Raw genomic sequence first — 16,246 nt, 5'->3', positions numbered from 1 at the left:
CTTGGAAATCAAATCCTCAAGCTGCTCCTTCAACTCTTTCAGTTCAATAGGTGTCATACGATAAGGAGCTTTGGAAATAGGTTGAGTACCTGACACCAAATCGATGTTGAATTCGATCTCTCTAATAGGCGGCAATCCATGAACATCTTTCGGAAACACATCAGCAAATTCTCTAACCACTGGTATATCAACAAATACTGGGCTAGATTTGTTGGAAAACGTGTTCAGATCAATTAAGAATTGATACCCGGTGCAGCGGAAGTTTAAAAATTTTTATTTTTCGATATGGAACGATTCTATATCATGGGTATCAAAACTTTACGATTAAATTATGCAAGTAAAAATAAAATCACAATTAAATTTTTACCTATTCAAGCAACGGCTTGATTATGGACACCAACAAAATTTAATCTGCTCTTCTTGTATATCCCGGGAACCGATGGCTTCACGATCAATCTCTGGAATAAGGTCCACGAACAGAAAACAAAAACCCTCTGATTGATTGCACTAGAAATCAATCAGATGTTTATCGAAGAGAATAAACAGATTTGATCTGTTAATTCGAAATGTAATTTTTCACAAAAATCACAGACCGAATTTTCTCAAAAGGGACAGAGGAATTCGAAAATTCCCCTTGAATATTATGAGTGATTTTTGAAAATTGCAAGATGGAATACTTATGATTTTCGAACACTACTCATATATTTATAGATAATTTCTAGACTAGATTAAGTTATGATTATATTAGGAATCCAACTCCTTAGGGCCCATAATCCATAACTTAAGCCCAACAAGCCAAGCCCGTTATTATAGAAATTAATATAAAATTCATCATGACTCCGATTGATAAACCGATTTCACCAATATGCACAGAAACCATTTCTGCACCTTTTAAAGTCAAGATAATTTTTCTGAATCCGAATTCAGTGATTTTCAAAAATGCCCATCCCTATGTCATTTTAGGAAATTCCACTCCCTTTTGGTTAAGAAGTCCAACTTCTCTTTCATTAAATTTAACTATTTAAATTTAACTATCTCAACGGGGTTTAGTAATCCATTACTTGTGTGACCCTCAATGGTTCAGGGATACAGCTAGCCGTGGGCTCACAACTCCATGTGACTCGGAACAACAATTTCCGACTTGCCCAACGAATCATGGTAAGAGCGTCTAGTAACATCGCCCCATGATTCCCTAGGTATCACTGATAGTGCCTGCAAGAACTAGTAGATTTTGGTTAGCGTACAGTACGGTCCCTTCATCCATATATCCCGATCGAATCAACAACCATTGGTGCATCGAGAGTCGTTCGAGATTCGATAACTATGCATTTCATCTTGGAGATCAAATAGTGACATCGCATGTGTTACTAGGAAAATCGAGTAACCTAAAACACATCATGTACTCTGGCCAGAGATTCGTCACACTAATATCTCCTCAGATCGCATAGGATATCCACACTCGCAAGTATGTGGTGAATCCTTGACAACAAAGCATCGACTTCTATATGTGTCGTAACTGTACCCAATCCAGACACCTGATGACCTCAATAGAGTCGGTAAATGAGTCAAAGTACAATACTAGCATATAGAGTCTCAATGATGTTTCAAGTAGTAAGGACTAATGGTGTACAACCAAAACCGCGGAATTTATCCACTTGATAAGTGATAACCACTTGGAAAGTCCGAATAAGGTAGTTCGATCATTCATCATATGAATATCCATTTGCATGCTTTGAACATCTCCATGTCCATTACCAATGAAACGTGGTACTTGGCATCACAAATGCTAGTCTCAATCTCGAGCGATCCTTATCCTTATTAGCGGACGGCTCAATTGACTAGGAACTGTTTAGAATATACAGTGACTATAAGATGTTTTTCATAATAGTGATCTCTCTTTATTCACTATCTCATCTTACTTACACTATAGTATATTCAAGGTTTTTATCAAAACATCAATAGTATATCACAATATAACAATATGAAGAAAGACAAATAAAATGCCATTAATGAATGTAAATTATATTAAACAAAGATTGTTAATACATAGAGTCACAAAAGCCCTTAGCTACAAGTTTGCTAACCGGGCACCCACTCTTTCAAGATTTCAGTACATCAACTGCATAAACCAAAAATCCCTCTGCACCTCTCTGTAACAAACGAGTCATAGATAACACTGAAATCAAAGAAATTCTAGATCGAGAACTCTTACCAAAGAATTTCCACTCGTCAGCCATTTCAGGTCTGAATCTGACCACCTTCAGAAAACAATCGACTGTTGCCCTGTACTTGGTTAAAGCATATATACCGACAACACATTCAAAATCTGACAGCCCAAGTACAATACAGTCGAACTTTAACAAATTTCCCTCAAAACAGAGTTCAGAGTTCCTGAATAATCGGACAAAAACAATTCCTCCACCCAAAGGTGAAGTAACAGCTACTACAGTAGGCAACAACTCAGTAGGCAAAGCATGCAATAACACAAATTTCTCAGAGATAAAGGAATGGGAAGCACCTGTATCTATCAAAACATGAGCAGAATAACCGAAAATCGAACAGTTACCTGCTATAACATCGTCAGGTGCTGCCTGAGCCTGATCCTCTGTCAAGGAAAAGACTCGTGGATGCTGTCTCGGAGGCTGGTTTGCACTAGAGTTACCTCCCTGTCTGTTCTGCTGCTGAGGCTGGAAGGAGTGAACTGCAGAAGAATGTCTCAGGCTGAGCTGTAGGTCTAGATGAACTCCCACTCTGAGCTCGATCTCTACTACGCTGAGGGCACACCTTAGAAAAGTGTCCCGGTTGCTGACAGGTGTTGCAGTTCCCAAAGACTCCCACACACTGATCTGATGAGTGTCTGCCTCCACACTTGCTGCAATACAAGGATGATGATCCAGAACTCTGTCCTGAATCGAACTGCTTGGAACCACTGGAACTAGAAGAACTGTTCACCTGCCTCTAGAACTGTTTCCCTCTTTCTTTGTACTGATCCTTTCTGTTTCCCCCACTGCTTCCACCTTCATACCTCTGCTGTTGGTTTTGATACTGAGGTGGCTGATTCTGATACTGAGACGGTTGGTTCTGAGACTGTCTCTGCTGCTGATGTACCATCTGATTCCCTCTCTGTCTCCACAAACCCTCTTCCGCTCCCTTTGCGTGATTCATGCATCCGCAAAGTTATTAGGTCTAGCCGTGTTTACCAACGTGAAGATGTCGGGATTCAAGCCGTTGATGAACTGATCAGCTTTGGCTTCTTCACTGTCGGCAATGTGCGGTGCAAAATGCAACAAGCTGTCAAACTTGGCTACGTACTCCTCAATGTTCAGATTCTCTTGCCTCAGATTAGAAAACTCGACTCCCTTGTCCTTTCGGTACGAAACAGGGAAAAACCGCTTATAAAATTCAGATTTGAAAAGATTCAAATTAACAATTGTACCTCGGTTCTCTATGGAGCTCTTGGTCGTGATCCACCAGTTCTTAGCAACACCACGAAGTTGATGAATGACTAACCTGGTTCGGCAGTCATTTGTGTAATCAATGGAATCGAACAACTGATCAATGTCGTCCAACCAACTCTCACAGTCAACTGGATTTTCTGTACCCAACAACAACGGTGGATTAAACGACTGGAACCTCTTCAGTAAGGTTTCCATTGGAGTCGCTGTAGCATCCATCTAAACAGTTTCAGTACTAGCTTGTTCAGTTGTAGGAATAACTGGAGGTGGGTTTCTGTTTATAACTCGACAAGGACCCATCTGATAACCAAATGTTAGGACACAGATATCTCAATCGCTACAATTTGGTGCCCTTACAACCGCTTGGAATACCGGATACCAGTCGATAACAGAAGCAGTTATATCTCAAGTAGTTCATGCTTTATAAGTTAAATCAAAAAATCAAGTAATTCAATTAATTCTCAAATAATAAAGCATGCTCGCATGGAATTAAATAAAAAAATAAATAACTCAAACACATGCGAGGAGCCAATACAAGCGGACTCGAACTACCCCGCTCGCTCTAGTTCAACCAAGAATCTTAACGTCTCTGATACCACTTAATGTGAGACCTCGGTTTTAAAAAATTAATCTCGGAGTAAACAACAATTAAGCATACAAGATCCAAGACAGAAAGAAATGCAAGAAAATATTTTTTTTTAAAGGGGGTGCGCTCGGTCTGCTAAAAACAGCAGACCGTGCGCCTCCAGTCCATACATCCCACTATTCTGCTAAACAGGGGATGCGCTCGGTCTGCTAAAAACAGCAGTCCGAGCGAGGCCAAGACAACAGCCTGCTGTCTTGCTCGGAAGGGGGTGACGCTCGGTCTGCTAAAAACAGCAGACCGTGCGCCCCCTACTTCACAGCCAAAACAGAGTAGAAACTCAGAAACTTGATTCCAATACATTCAAATCATAATCATGCATTACAAAAGCAGTTCTTCCAACTAATACATGAAGTTCTAGAGCTTAACAACTGCTCAAAGTATAGAACATGCAACACATTCAATCAAAAAGCTCGCATAAACAATACAACATAATAACGAAGTTCGATATCTAAACATGTTCCAACATCACTAGGTAGACATGCTGACACGACTTCAAAACCGAGTCTCACTTCTATCCCTTGATCCCGAAGCTAACCATGCCTCTTCTGACTTGGTCCTGCCCCACCTGTTGCCAAGTACACATACAAAACAAAGCAACAGCCGGATAAACCGGTGAGAATGGTATTCTCAGAAAATGCAACATAACAAGTAATACATGTAATATCTCAACAACATGCTTACAAGACAACATAATCAGTTCAAGATAATGATATGCATGTATTTAAAATAGGGGTATCAATTATGATAAACAAGGGATTGCTGCTGTACTTTTGGGATCCCAAGGATAAGATCACGTAACGACTCACCGACTCTCCCAATCGAGGTGGTGCCACGCATCTCACTACCCTAGACTTTGGTGCAACTATAAGGAGTATGCTGACACTAGGTGAACCTATACACCCAGGCCACTCACAGTATAGCTCCCAAAACGTTTAAACAAAAAGAGCTGTTCTGCCCGTTGAAATCAAAGTTGGCTCAAGATGAATGCATAACAAAACATAAAACATAAGCCACATAATAAGAGTTCATTCAATCGACAAAATACAAGTTCCACAAGCTAGAACAAGTATTGATGCAATATGTGATTTTAAGGGAAACTCGAGAACCAGTTGTCCCGAGTATGCTATCCCGCTAACGATGACTGCTTTTACCTTTCAATGCAGTAGATCCAACTCTGGATAAGCTACAACAAAAGATTGTATCAAAAACTATACAACCTAAACAACAACAACGGCTCAAGAAAATCTCTTTACCGTTCTTCGTCCAATCTCTTGACGATCAAATGCTGTTAACACAAGGTTCGACAAACTCCAACGAATATGTACGAAGACAAGAGATTATCAACAATAACGATCACTCACAAGCCAAAGTTCACCAACTCAAAAACGGTTCGAAATCCCAAAAACTCAAACCGGCGGCATAACGACTATAACTGAACAAACCGAAAACGCAGACAGCAGTTTAACAACGATACTAACTCATAACAATGCTAAGACAACAACAACAAGGCAAACCCATCAAATCTCAAAACTAGATTTTCGAAAATAGGCTTCCAAAAATCATAACAAATCCGAACGTCGCTCTATTTCAAAACCGACAGATAATAAACGATCAGAACTCTGTCAAGAACAACATACTCGAATCTCGAATGATTCTAACAACATTCGAAAAATAGAATGTATCCGATCGTAAAAAAACTTACGATAAAACGGAGCTCTCGCTGCAGTGATCGCTAAACTGACTTCAGAATTAAATTCCAACGGCCGGATCGAGCTCGGGGAGAAATTTAAAAGTTTGAAAAGCTCAAAAGGCGTTTCAATGGAGGGAAATCGATAAGAGGAAGAATATAGAGTGCTTGGAATAAGTCAACTAGAGTAGATAATATATAAAATCCATTATTTGCGTTTTAGTCCTTAAAAAATCCAAATTTTACAAAATAGACACTGATCAAAATCAATTCGGCTATTGAACTCTGTATTCTCCGATTATCTCAAATAAACTCATTTAAGATAAAAACGGGGCGTTACATATCAATCGTATAATCTAGAGGCGAAATATGAGAATACATCGATCTAGTTTTAGAAAGAGATCTAGAAGAATATGACAATAATCTTCTTTGTTCATTATGAAACTGTATTTCTATAGATCCTTCATTATTCTTAATGATATTGTGTAAATTATTATTTACTATAGGATTTCTAGGAACAGTGTTCAATAATCTAATTTTCAGGAAATATAATATCTTCCCATTTTATAGATCTACGAGTAGTAATTTTAGATCTACTAAATTTTGTTTCTATAACAATTGTTTCATTTAAATCCTTATCTACTCTTTTACACATATGATTTAAAGTAAATAAATGTTTAAAGTAAATTATATAACAAATACATATAACTTATGTTCCAGGAGTATAATTATAACCATGAGTTTTAAAATTTAATGTCAAAGTATCAAGAATATTTATATTAGATAATGATAAAGAAAGGTTAATATAAACATCAAAATATACTAGTCCATGAGCCAGACTAGATTAAATAATTCTCATAAGGGATTGTTTCCAATTTAAATTTCTACCATCTCTTAAAGCTGCTAAAAAGCTTTCTGGTAGTCCTTCTAAAGTTAATGGTTTAAAAGCAATTTGCACTAAACAAATATATAAAAATTTATGAGTTTTCTGAAAAGGTAAAATATCTTTTTTGTTTAACAAACAAATTACCATTTCATTTAATAATAGTCATGATCTGCAAAAATAAAAAACTTTAGAATACAATAAAAGTACTTCTTTATCATTAATTATGTATGCCTTTTATATTTCTTTAATGTCATCTCTCTTATAATTAATTAAATACAAACATTAAATTAAAATCTTAGTAATAGTATATAAGATTAATTATCTATTGACATTTTTATACGTGGTAATTCTATAAACATCGTCCATCACTATATGTATATATATATTCTCAAAAAAAAATTACATACGAAATTAAAATTCGAAAAATATTATATATGATACATATATATTCTGGGGCTAACTAGTGTAGACGGATAAGGTATTGTTACTAACCAACACACAGACAAAACTAAAAGCTTTTTGTTTCCTACGAAAAATTATTTAATTTAATAATCAAATGTAATTAATTATTTAAATTCAAATAAAATAAATATATGAATTTAAATTGAGTATATCTATACTATATATATAATGCAAAAACACCTTGGATGATTATGTAATTACGAAAGTTTCATTTTTATTATAATTTTTTTGTTTTTTATGAATATTTATTTACAAAAAATTTCATTTTTTTATTTCACTATTTATTATTATTATCATTTTTTTATTTTTAGTTAAAAAATAGATAATAGAAGGCGGAGAACGAGTGGGCCTGGGTACTAGTAATATAATAACATAGGGGGATTTTATGGCTTTGCGTGGACTCCTTTTGTCTATATATTGACACCACCCTCTTCTTGTGCTGGAATCCAACTCTCTATCTCAGATCCCATCTGCTCCACTAATCTCTCTGCCCAGATTTTGAGGTACACCGTACACTGTCAAATTTCAACTACAGGGGATGAATTTCAATGCAATAAAACACAAAAATCCCTCTTTCTTTTTGTTTTTTTTTTTTGTTTTTTTTTCCCATGGGTCTTGCTCAGAATCAGTGGTTTTGTAGGGAAGTTTTGGGAGTTGAAATTTGAATGGCGACGAGGAATCTGGAGAAGATGGCATCCATTGATGCGCAGCTGAGGCTTTTGGTACCCGGAAAAGTGTCCGAAGACGATAAGTTGATCGAGTACGATGCTCTGCTTCTGGATCGGTTCCTCGACATTTTGCAGGATTTACATGGCGAGGATCTCAAGGAGACGGTACGCTTTTAATATTCTTGGATTTGTCAAAAGTCTGAAATATTAATAAGCTAATACATTTTTTTTTAAAAAAAATCCAGTTATACAGTGGGTTGATGCTATTAATTTTACGTAAGGTGTTTTTTTTTTGCTTTTCGATTTTTGGCTAGCTATGTGATTGATTGATTGATTGTTTGTTTGTTTGTTGGTTCAGCACTCTTTGGACTGACTGGGTTTTTGATTGATCATTCATTGTCTACCTCCAATTTTTGCTGTTGTTTAAAGAGCATATTCCAGGAATATTCTTTGGTTTTATTTGCGATATTAATTTATGTAGAAATAGTGATTTTACACCAATTACAATAGCTCGTCTTAATTTATTTAGTGAAAAATAATATGAGTTAATTTAGTTTATTTATTTCGATAATCTTTTACTCTATTATTTATCTATTTCTATATTAAATTTATAAGAATAGAATTTATTTTTTATTAATTTGATAAAAAAATATTCAGTTTTCCAATTTACAATTTTTTAAAATAATAGAGTCAATGGGTAAAATTATTTTCAAAATTATTAGCTTTAACGAAAAAATTGCAGTGCTTTGCCTGAAACAATACATCATCTCAGCTCATCTTCGATTGTTCTCTGCTGATTTTTCTAAAATAAAAAAATATTTAAACTATATAATTTGTCATGTACATTTTTTTTAAAAGTGTATAATATTAAATAGCGATGAGATAATAAATTATTATAGACTATAATAGGTCATTTGAAATGTTAGGTTTCTACATTAAATATTTGATTAATTAACTCTAGTTAGATAGTCATTAATTGAATGAAATATTAGGTTAATTGCATACATGAGGTTACTATAACCTTCTATAAAAAAAAATTGATTTATGGGATGGTTTATGTAATTAACCCCTAAAATATTTTTGAGCACACGCACCCTTCGTATGTGTTTTCAGTGATGTTTGTGCTCAAGATTCGAAAATATGGGGGCTAATGGTTTTGAGGGTTTTCAGCAATCTCAAGATTTCACAAGAATGATATATGTAATTAACCACCGAAATATTTTTACGTGAGTATCTAATAATGGACATTTTTTCTGCGGCATTAAAGTGGGTGTTTGACAACTCTTATTAAAAACAACTTATAAACTCCTATTTTAAAAGGCTATAAGCTCTCTGGACTTATTTTAAAAATAAGTTGTTAAAGTGTTTGAATAAACTTATTTTAAATAACTTAAAGATGTTCATATGTTTGGTATTAAAAGTGTTTTTATTGTTACCAAAAGAGTATAATGCTATTAAGGTAATATAAATTGTTATACATATACGAAAATAGTTTTTGAATAAACCTATATTAAAAAATAAAAAGATGTTATATTTTAATTTAGAAAAAATGATATTATTTGAAAAAACTTTAAAATAATATTTAATAGGTGGAGAACATGGTGGAGATTTATGAAAACAGATAGTTTGAATAAATATAATGTTAAAATAATATTTTTTTCTAAAAGCAAGGTCACTCTTTACTTTTTTATAAACAACTTATAACTTGTTTGAAAAATTTTTACCGAATAAATTTTAACTGCTCATAAGCTCGGGCAAACACTCTCTAAGTATTTTCAATGGAAGTACTGCCAGGGTTCTTGAGTATTGTGTTCCACTAAATATTAAGTTTATGTGTAATATTTTTTGTTTTATTGAATAACATTACTTAACTACATATTTCACGTTCTAAATGTTTGTATTCTCCAGATCATGTTACTTTTTGAAAAGATCATTGATAAATATATAATAGTTGTCATTTTATTGAAGTCTTTGTGTTTGTATTAGTTTAATAGAATTCTCTTCATTATATATTATTTTGTTCAGAATCCTGATTGGGTTCTGTTGTGTTGCTTTGGTCAAATCTTATTGCACAACTTGATGGGGAGACTCGGTCTGTATATCATGAGGCATTTTATTAATGCTTCAACTCTTGCTTTCAATTTTGATTATGTGAATCACACATGAATAGATAAAGTGAGTGGAATTCACCATATTTAGGTGCAAGAATGTTATGAGCTTTCCGCGGAGTATGAAGGTAAGCATGACCCCAAGAAGTTGGAAGAGCTCGGAAACGTATTGACAAGTTTGGACCCTGGGGATTCTATTGTTGTAGCAAAAGCTTTTTCTCACATGCTTAACTTGGCCAATTTGGCTGAGGAGGTTCAGCTTGCTTATCGTAGGAGAATCAAAAAGAAAAAAGGAGATTATACAGATGAGAACTCCGCGGCCACTGAATCAGACATAGAAGAGACGCTCAAGAGACTTGTGGTTGATATGAAGAAGTCCCCACAGGAAGTTTTTGATGCGTTGAAGAACCAGACTGTGGACCTGGTCCTCACTGCTCATCCTACTCAATCTGTCCGAAGATCGTTGCTTCAGAAACATGGAAGGTTGGTTCTCTGATTATCTCTACTCTCTAGTGTGTTCTTTGTGTTAAATGTTAATGAATGTGTTTGGTTTTTGGAATGGATGTATTTAATGAAGGTCTTTTTATCTGCTTAAGAAATTTATGGTCTGATTCAATTTGTTCAGGATTCGGAATAACTTGGCGCAGTTATATGCTAAAGACATTACTCCTGATGATAAACAGGAGCTTGATGAAGCATTACAGAGGGAGGTAAACTTCAGTTCCTAGTTTATGGGCAGAAATTTGCCGCTTGTTTCATTTCCCATTTGACACATAGTTTATCGATTTCTTATGGAAGCTTCAAGAGCCACAAAACCCATATTATTGAAAAACCACAATAAGAACACCCCCCTCCCCCCACTACAGATAACTTGAAAGTGACACTTCACACGTTAATACAGTAAGGTTTCCCAGGTAACACACCACCACTAGGTTATCGGGCACAAGAATAGCATCTTTTGTTTCCTGTCCCTCCTCTTGCCTGAGCAATTACAATGCTTAGAAATATGTTTGCTCCACTTGTTAGATATTGGGGACATGATTCCAATCCCTCCAGGATCACACGTTTTTCTGCTTTGTCCACTTTCAACCTCACTTGTTCCTTTAAGGTAGTGTTTGGGAGAGCTTTTAGAAAGCATTTCTTAGCTTTTCCATGTTATAATATTGACAAAATATGAATATAAGTTGTGTAAGATGCAGTGTGAATGTTGTACATTCTGAACTCGACTACTCATGAATATATATTGTTTTTATTGAACCTTCTTTGTTTCATATTTTCGATTTTGTGACATTTCTTTGAAAGAAGTATATTTACCGAGTTCCAGAATTATCAGTATTTTCAGATTTCCATATACACATAAGTTCATGTACTGTCTCACCGATCTGTTCCATTTGATTTGTTAATTGTGATTGCTCGTTTTTGTTTCATCACTTGTATTCACCAGGCGCACGTGCCACCATAAGAAAAGTGAATTCCCATATGGCCTTCAAACTAGGAGCAAGTTGATGATGATTTGTGGAATACTGAATTAATAGTTTTGCACTGACAATAAATTCCTACTTTTACGTTTTTACTCGACTCAGAACATTTCCTCAAAAACACTAATATTGTGTTTGTTTGTGTCTTATGTTTGATCCAATATATGCTAGTTTATATGATTAAATGAGTTAACCGCTGCTTGCATATTGTCTTATATATGTTTTCAGATTCAAGCTGCTTTCCGTACGGACGAAATCCGCCGGACTCCTCCTACTCCGCAGGATGAAATGAGGGCAGGGATGAGCTATTTTCATGAAACGATTTGGAAAGGTGTTCCAAAGTTTCTGCGCAGAGTTGACACCGCCCTTAAAAATATAGGGATTAACGAACGGGTTCCGTACAACGCCCCTCTAATTCAATTTTCTTCTTGGATGGGTGGAGACCGTGACGGTATTTTTTGTTTTTCCTTTACAAATATGTGCTTGAACGTTATTAAATAGTTTCTGTGCTAACATTTACGCATGTTTTGATGGTTTGAAGTATGTAAATGTTGTAGGATGATATGGATTTACACACGCCGATTTACCTTTAGAATTAGATTTGATATTATCGAGAGTATGATGTATCTTTGATACGATTACCTTAGTATGATTTAGTGTATTGAAGATTTTCTGTCATGTTTGTCTCCATATTTTTATCTATATAAAAGGCTAATAATTGCAGTATTGATCAAGAGATATGTCGTGAACCATTTCAATATCATGCTATATTGCACATTCTTTTCACTATATTTTGACTGCTACTTGAACTTAACAGCTCATTTTTTAACATCTTTTGTAAAAATCAATTGCAGGCAATCCAAGGGTAACACCTGAGGTCACTAGGGATGTTTGCTTGCTGGCCAGAATGATGGCCGCCAATTTATACTATTCACAAATAGAGGACCTCATGTTTGAGGTATTTAATCATAACTGCAAACAATTATATTTTTGTGTCTTTCTATAGGTGTATAGATAATTCTTTTAATGAGTTTGAGAACTGATTTTATTCCAAATTCATTGTCTTTTCCAGTTATCCATGTGGCGTTGCAGCGATGAGCTTCGTGTCCGAGCAGATGAACTCCATCGATATTCAAAGAGAGACGCAAAGCATTTCATAGGTGACCACAATATTGTGTAATAATTCAAAGATGCTTCTCTAAATTTCCCTCCTGACTCAGAATATTGAAATTTTGTGATTTAGAATTTTGGAAAACAATCCCGCCGAACGAGCCCTATCGTGTGATTCTTGGAGATGTGAGGGACAAGCTCTACCAGACACGTGAACGTGCTCGCCATTTATTAGCTCAAGAAACTTCTGACATCCCAGAAGAGGCAACTTACACCAATATTGAGCAGGTATTCTCTCGTTTCCATATTCAAACCATTAACATATTCTATAATTCATCATACTTATTCCTTATTAGTGATTTGATTGAAATGTACACGTATATAGATAAATGAAACTGAATCGTTGTAAATTTTATGCAGTTCTTGGAACCCCTAGAACTTTGTTACAGATCTCTTTGCGCCTGCGGGGACCGGCCAATAGCTGATGGGAGCTTGCTTGATTTCTTAAGGCAAGTTTCCACCTTTGGACTTTCGCTCGTGAAGCTCGATATACGACAAGAATCTGACAGGCACACTGATGTCCTAGATGCCATCACCCAACATTTAGAAATAGGTTCTTACCGAGAGTGGTCCGAGGAAAAGAGGCAAGAGTGGCTCTTGTCTGAGCTCAGCGGCAAGCGTCCCTTGTTTGGACCTGACCTTCCAGAAACAGAAGAAATTTCCGATGTTTTAAACACTTTTCATGTGTTGGCTGAACTTCCACCAGACTGCTTTGGTGCCTACATCATTTCAATGGCCACTTCACCATCTGATGTGTTGGCAGTCGAGCTTCTGCAACGTGAATGCCGTGTGAATCAGCCATTGAGGGTCGTTCCACTTTTTGAGAAATTAGATGATTTGGAGGCTGCTCCTGCTGCTGTTGCTCGTCTTTTCTCCATCGATTGGTACAGAAATCATATCAATGGGAAACAGGAAGTCATGATCGGGTACTCAGACTCTGGCAAGGATGCTGGTCGACTATCTGCTGCTTGGCAACTGTACAAGGCACAGGAGGAGCTTATCAAAGTTGCCAAGCAATATGGTGTAAAATTAACGATGTTCCATGGTCGCGGTGGAACGGTTGGACGAGGAGGTGGTCCGACTCACCTTGCTATACTGTCTCAACCACCGGATACTATCCATGGATCTCTTCGTGTTACGGTTCAGGGTGAAGTTATTGAACAATCTTTTGGAGAGGAGCACTTGTGTTTCAGAACACTCCAACGTTTTACTGCCGCTACGCTCGAACATGGAATGCATCCTCCAATCGCCCCGAAACCTGAATGGCGTGCCCTTTTGGATGAAATTGCTGTTGTTGCCACTGAGGAGTACCGATCAATAGTCTTCAACGAACCTCGCTTTGTGGAATATTTTCGCCTTGTAAGCAACCATGATATGTTATATTATCTATAACTTGAATTTTAAGCATCCATTTGAGTCACATACAACATTTGTGTGAATTATTTTAGGCCACGCCGGAACTGGAGTATGGCCGAATGAACATAGGTAGCCGTCCATCAAAACGGAAGCCTAGTGGAGGCATTGAATCACTGAGAGCCATTCCTTGGATCTTTGCCTGGACGCAGACGAGATTTCATCTCCCTGTTTGGCTCGGTTTTGGAGCAGCATTCAAATACGCCATTGAAAAAGACGTTAGAAACCTTAAAATACTTCAGGCAATGTATAACGAATGGCCTTTCTTTAGAGTCACCATTGATTTAGTTGAGATGGTTTTTGCCAAGGGAGACCCCGGTATTGCTGCATTGTATGACAAACTCCTTGTGTCTAAAGATTTGTTGCCATTCGGTGAGAGTTTGAGGTCCAACTATGAGGAAACCAAGAGTCTTCTGCTCAAGGTAAATTTCTTGTGGTTATGTCTGCTATATTATCATAAGGACAGCCATGTTTTGTCTTTATTTTATATGTGCAAGACAGCGTCGTCGAGTTCTAGGCAATATGTTCAAGAATAGTCTTGTTAGTCGGTTTTGACTGTAATAATTTTCTCTTTTACAGATAGCTGCACACAAGGAAATCTTGGAAGGAGATCCATACTTGAAGCAACGGCTCCGTTTACGTGATTCATACATCACAACCTTGAATGTATGCCAAGCTTATACTTTGAAGCGAATTCGTGAGCCAAACTACCATGTGAAGCTGAGGCCGCATATTAGCAAGGAGTATATCGATTCAAAACCTGCTGCAGAGCTGATCACTTTGAACCCAACGAGCGAATATGCCCCCGGATTAGAGGATACTCTCATCTTAACCATGAAGGGTGTTGCTGCTGGACTGCAAAACACAGGCTAAAATAAAGTCTTCCTCGCGGTTTATTCGGTTTACACACCCCAAGATTCGGCGTGCATCTTGCCATTAGTTTGATGTATTTTACGCCTCTTCATAAATGTATGTGAAGCTTGAAAGACTTGAATCTATTGATAATCAGAGATCAATAGTTTGGTTTTATATGAACTAGTTATTATAAAATAAAAACTTTGTGTGCGTATAATATTAAGACTAAAATTCGTTTTCATCATGAAATTTAACAAAATATGAAATTTTGTTTGGGAACAATAATTGGCGGGGAGATTAGCAATCGACAAGTGATGTCGGTTTTGACTGTTGTACAGTTTAAAATTTTGAGTTGCATCGTTATAATTAGTTATGTTTTTTTGGTAAAATAAGTGTTTGATCCTATAATTTGGTGTAAGAGCTTTAGTCAACTGTTCGATTTTAGCTATGGATTGCAAGTGCAATTATTAGGGGAATTGTTGTTAGGAGAGTAATTAATAATACTTGCAACCTTGTTTGAAACTTATGTAGTATTACGGAATGCTTCTAGAAACCATTTTTTAGCTTTTCCTTCACAATTTATTTTGTGAAGGAAAAGCTCAAAAATGCTTTCTGAAAACACTCCAAAACACTCCCAAACACTATCTTAGTGGATCATTGGATCGAGAACCTTGTGGCCACATTTAAATTATAGTTTATCTGAAACCTGGGATGTTGAGTTATGTTTCACATCACTAGTAATGGTAGTCTGATATGTGAATGGGAAACAAAGATAGCAAGTTACAATATAACCTTTTTATATGGAATAATTACACGGAATATTAAGTTTATATTATCTTTGGTGTCTTAAAATATTTTTGTTGATTTCAAAAAAAAATTTGTTATGTTTAAAATAAGGGGAAATTTTCGTTAAATCCCCATTAACAAACTCAAATTGTTTTTCAGTCCCTGTTTCAGAGTTTATATGTTTTCACTCTCTGACAAAAGCCTAACATGTGTTTGAACTCCCTAATTTAGGCTAAATTACGAAATTTCCCGTCAACTTTAAAAAAAAACTCAATAATACTCATTTGAACAATAAATCAATATTTAATAATAGTTCTTTTCTCTTTCCAATCCAACGTTTCCCCAATCTTCTTTCTCCTTGAACACTTACGGATAAATCAACGACGATCTACATATTTGTGTCGACATTTGGTGCAACAAATTGAGGCGAAAGGAGTTTAAAGCCAAGAAACATTAGATTTCGAATTCTTTGCGAAAAAACAGCATCGAACCAACAAGTTTAAGGTATAATTTTTTTTTATGAAAATTAAGAAATTTTTATATCAAATTTCGTCTTGATGATAGGGTTTTTTTTTTTCTTTTTTCCAATTGAGTTATTCTTTGAGGGTTGTCTACTTGTGTATGTTGTGTTG

General features: G+C 35.9%; 1 protein-coding gene across 1 annotated transcript; it reads left to right on the top strand.

The window, feature by feature from the left end:
* Positions 1–7,528: 7,528 nt before the first annotated feature.
* LOC140876189 (phosphoenolpyruvate carboxylase-like) lies at positions 7,529–15,016 on the top strand. The gene is made up of 11 exons (XM_073280077.1): positions 7,529–7,639; positions 7,782–7,969; positions 10,004–10,395; positions 10,538–10,622; positions 11,619–11,841; positions 12,245–12,348; positions 12,463–12,550; positions 12,634–12,788; positions 12,921–13,919; positions 14,009–14,395; positions 14,553–15,016. The coding sequence occupies exons 2-11, from the start codon at positions 7,802–7,804 to the stop codon at positions 14,844–14,846; spliced, it is 2,895 nt and encodes a 964-aa protein (XP_073136178.1). The 5' UTR covers positions 7,529–7,639; positions 7,782–7,801; the 3' UTR covers positions 14,847–15,016.
* The last annotated feature ends 1,230 nt before the right edge of the window (positions 15,017–16,246 follow it).

Source organism: Henckelia pumila, chromosome 1 (assembly GCF_033568475.1).
Source record: "Henckelia pumila isolate YLH828 chromosome 1, ASM3356847v2, whole genome shotgun sequence".
NCBI classification, from domain to species: Eukaryota; Viridiplantae; Streptophyta; class Magnoliopsida; order Lamiales; family Gesneriaceae; genus Henckelia; species Henckelia pumila.
Note: the sequence above shows the minus strand (reverse complement) of the source record. Positions and strands in the feature narration are given on the sequence as shown.

Excerpts from the sequence above, each read along its gene's own strand:
- LOC140876189 (XM_073280077.1), top strand. The coding sequence starts at position 7,802 with ATGGCGACGAGGAATCTGGAGAAGATGGCATCCATTGATGCGCAGCTG. Across the intron at positions 10,396-10,537 it reads TTGCTTCAGAAACATGGAAG|GATTCGGAATAACTTGGCGC; the intron begins GTTGGTTCTCTG and ends CAATTTGTTCAG. Across the intron at positions 12,789-12,920 it reads CTTACACCAATATTGAGCAG|TTCTTGGAACCCCTAGAACT; the intron begins GTATTCTCTCGT and ends AATTTTATGCAG.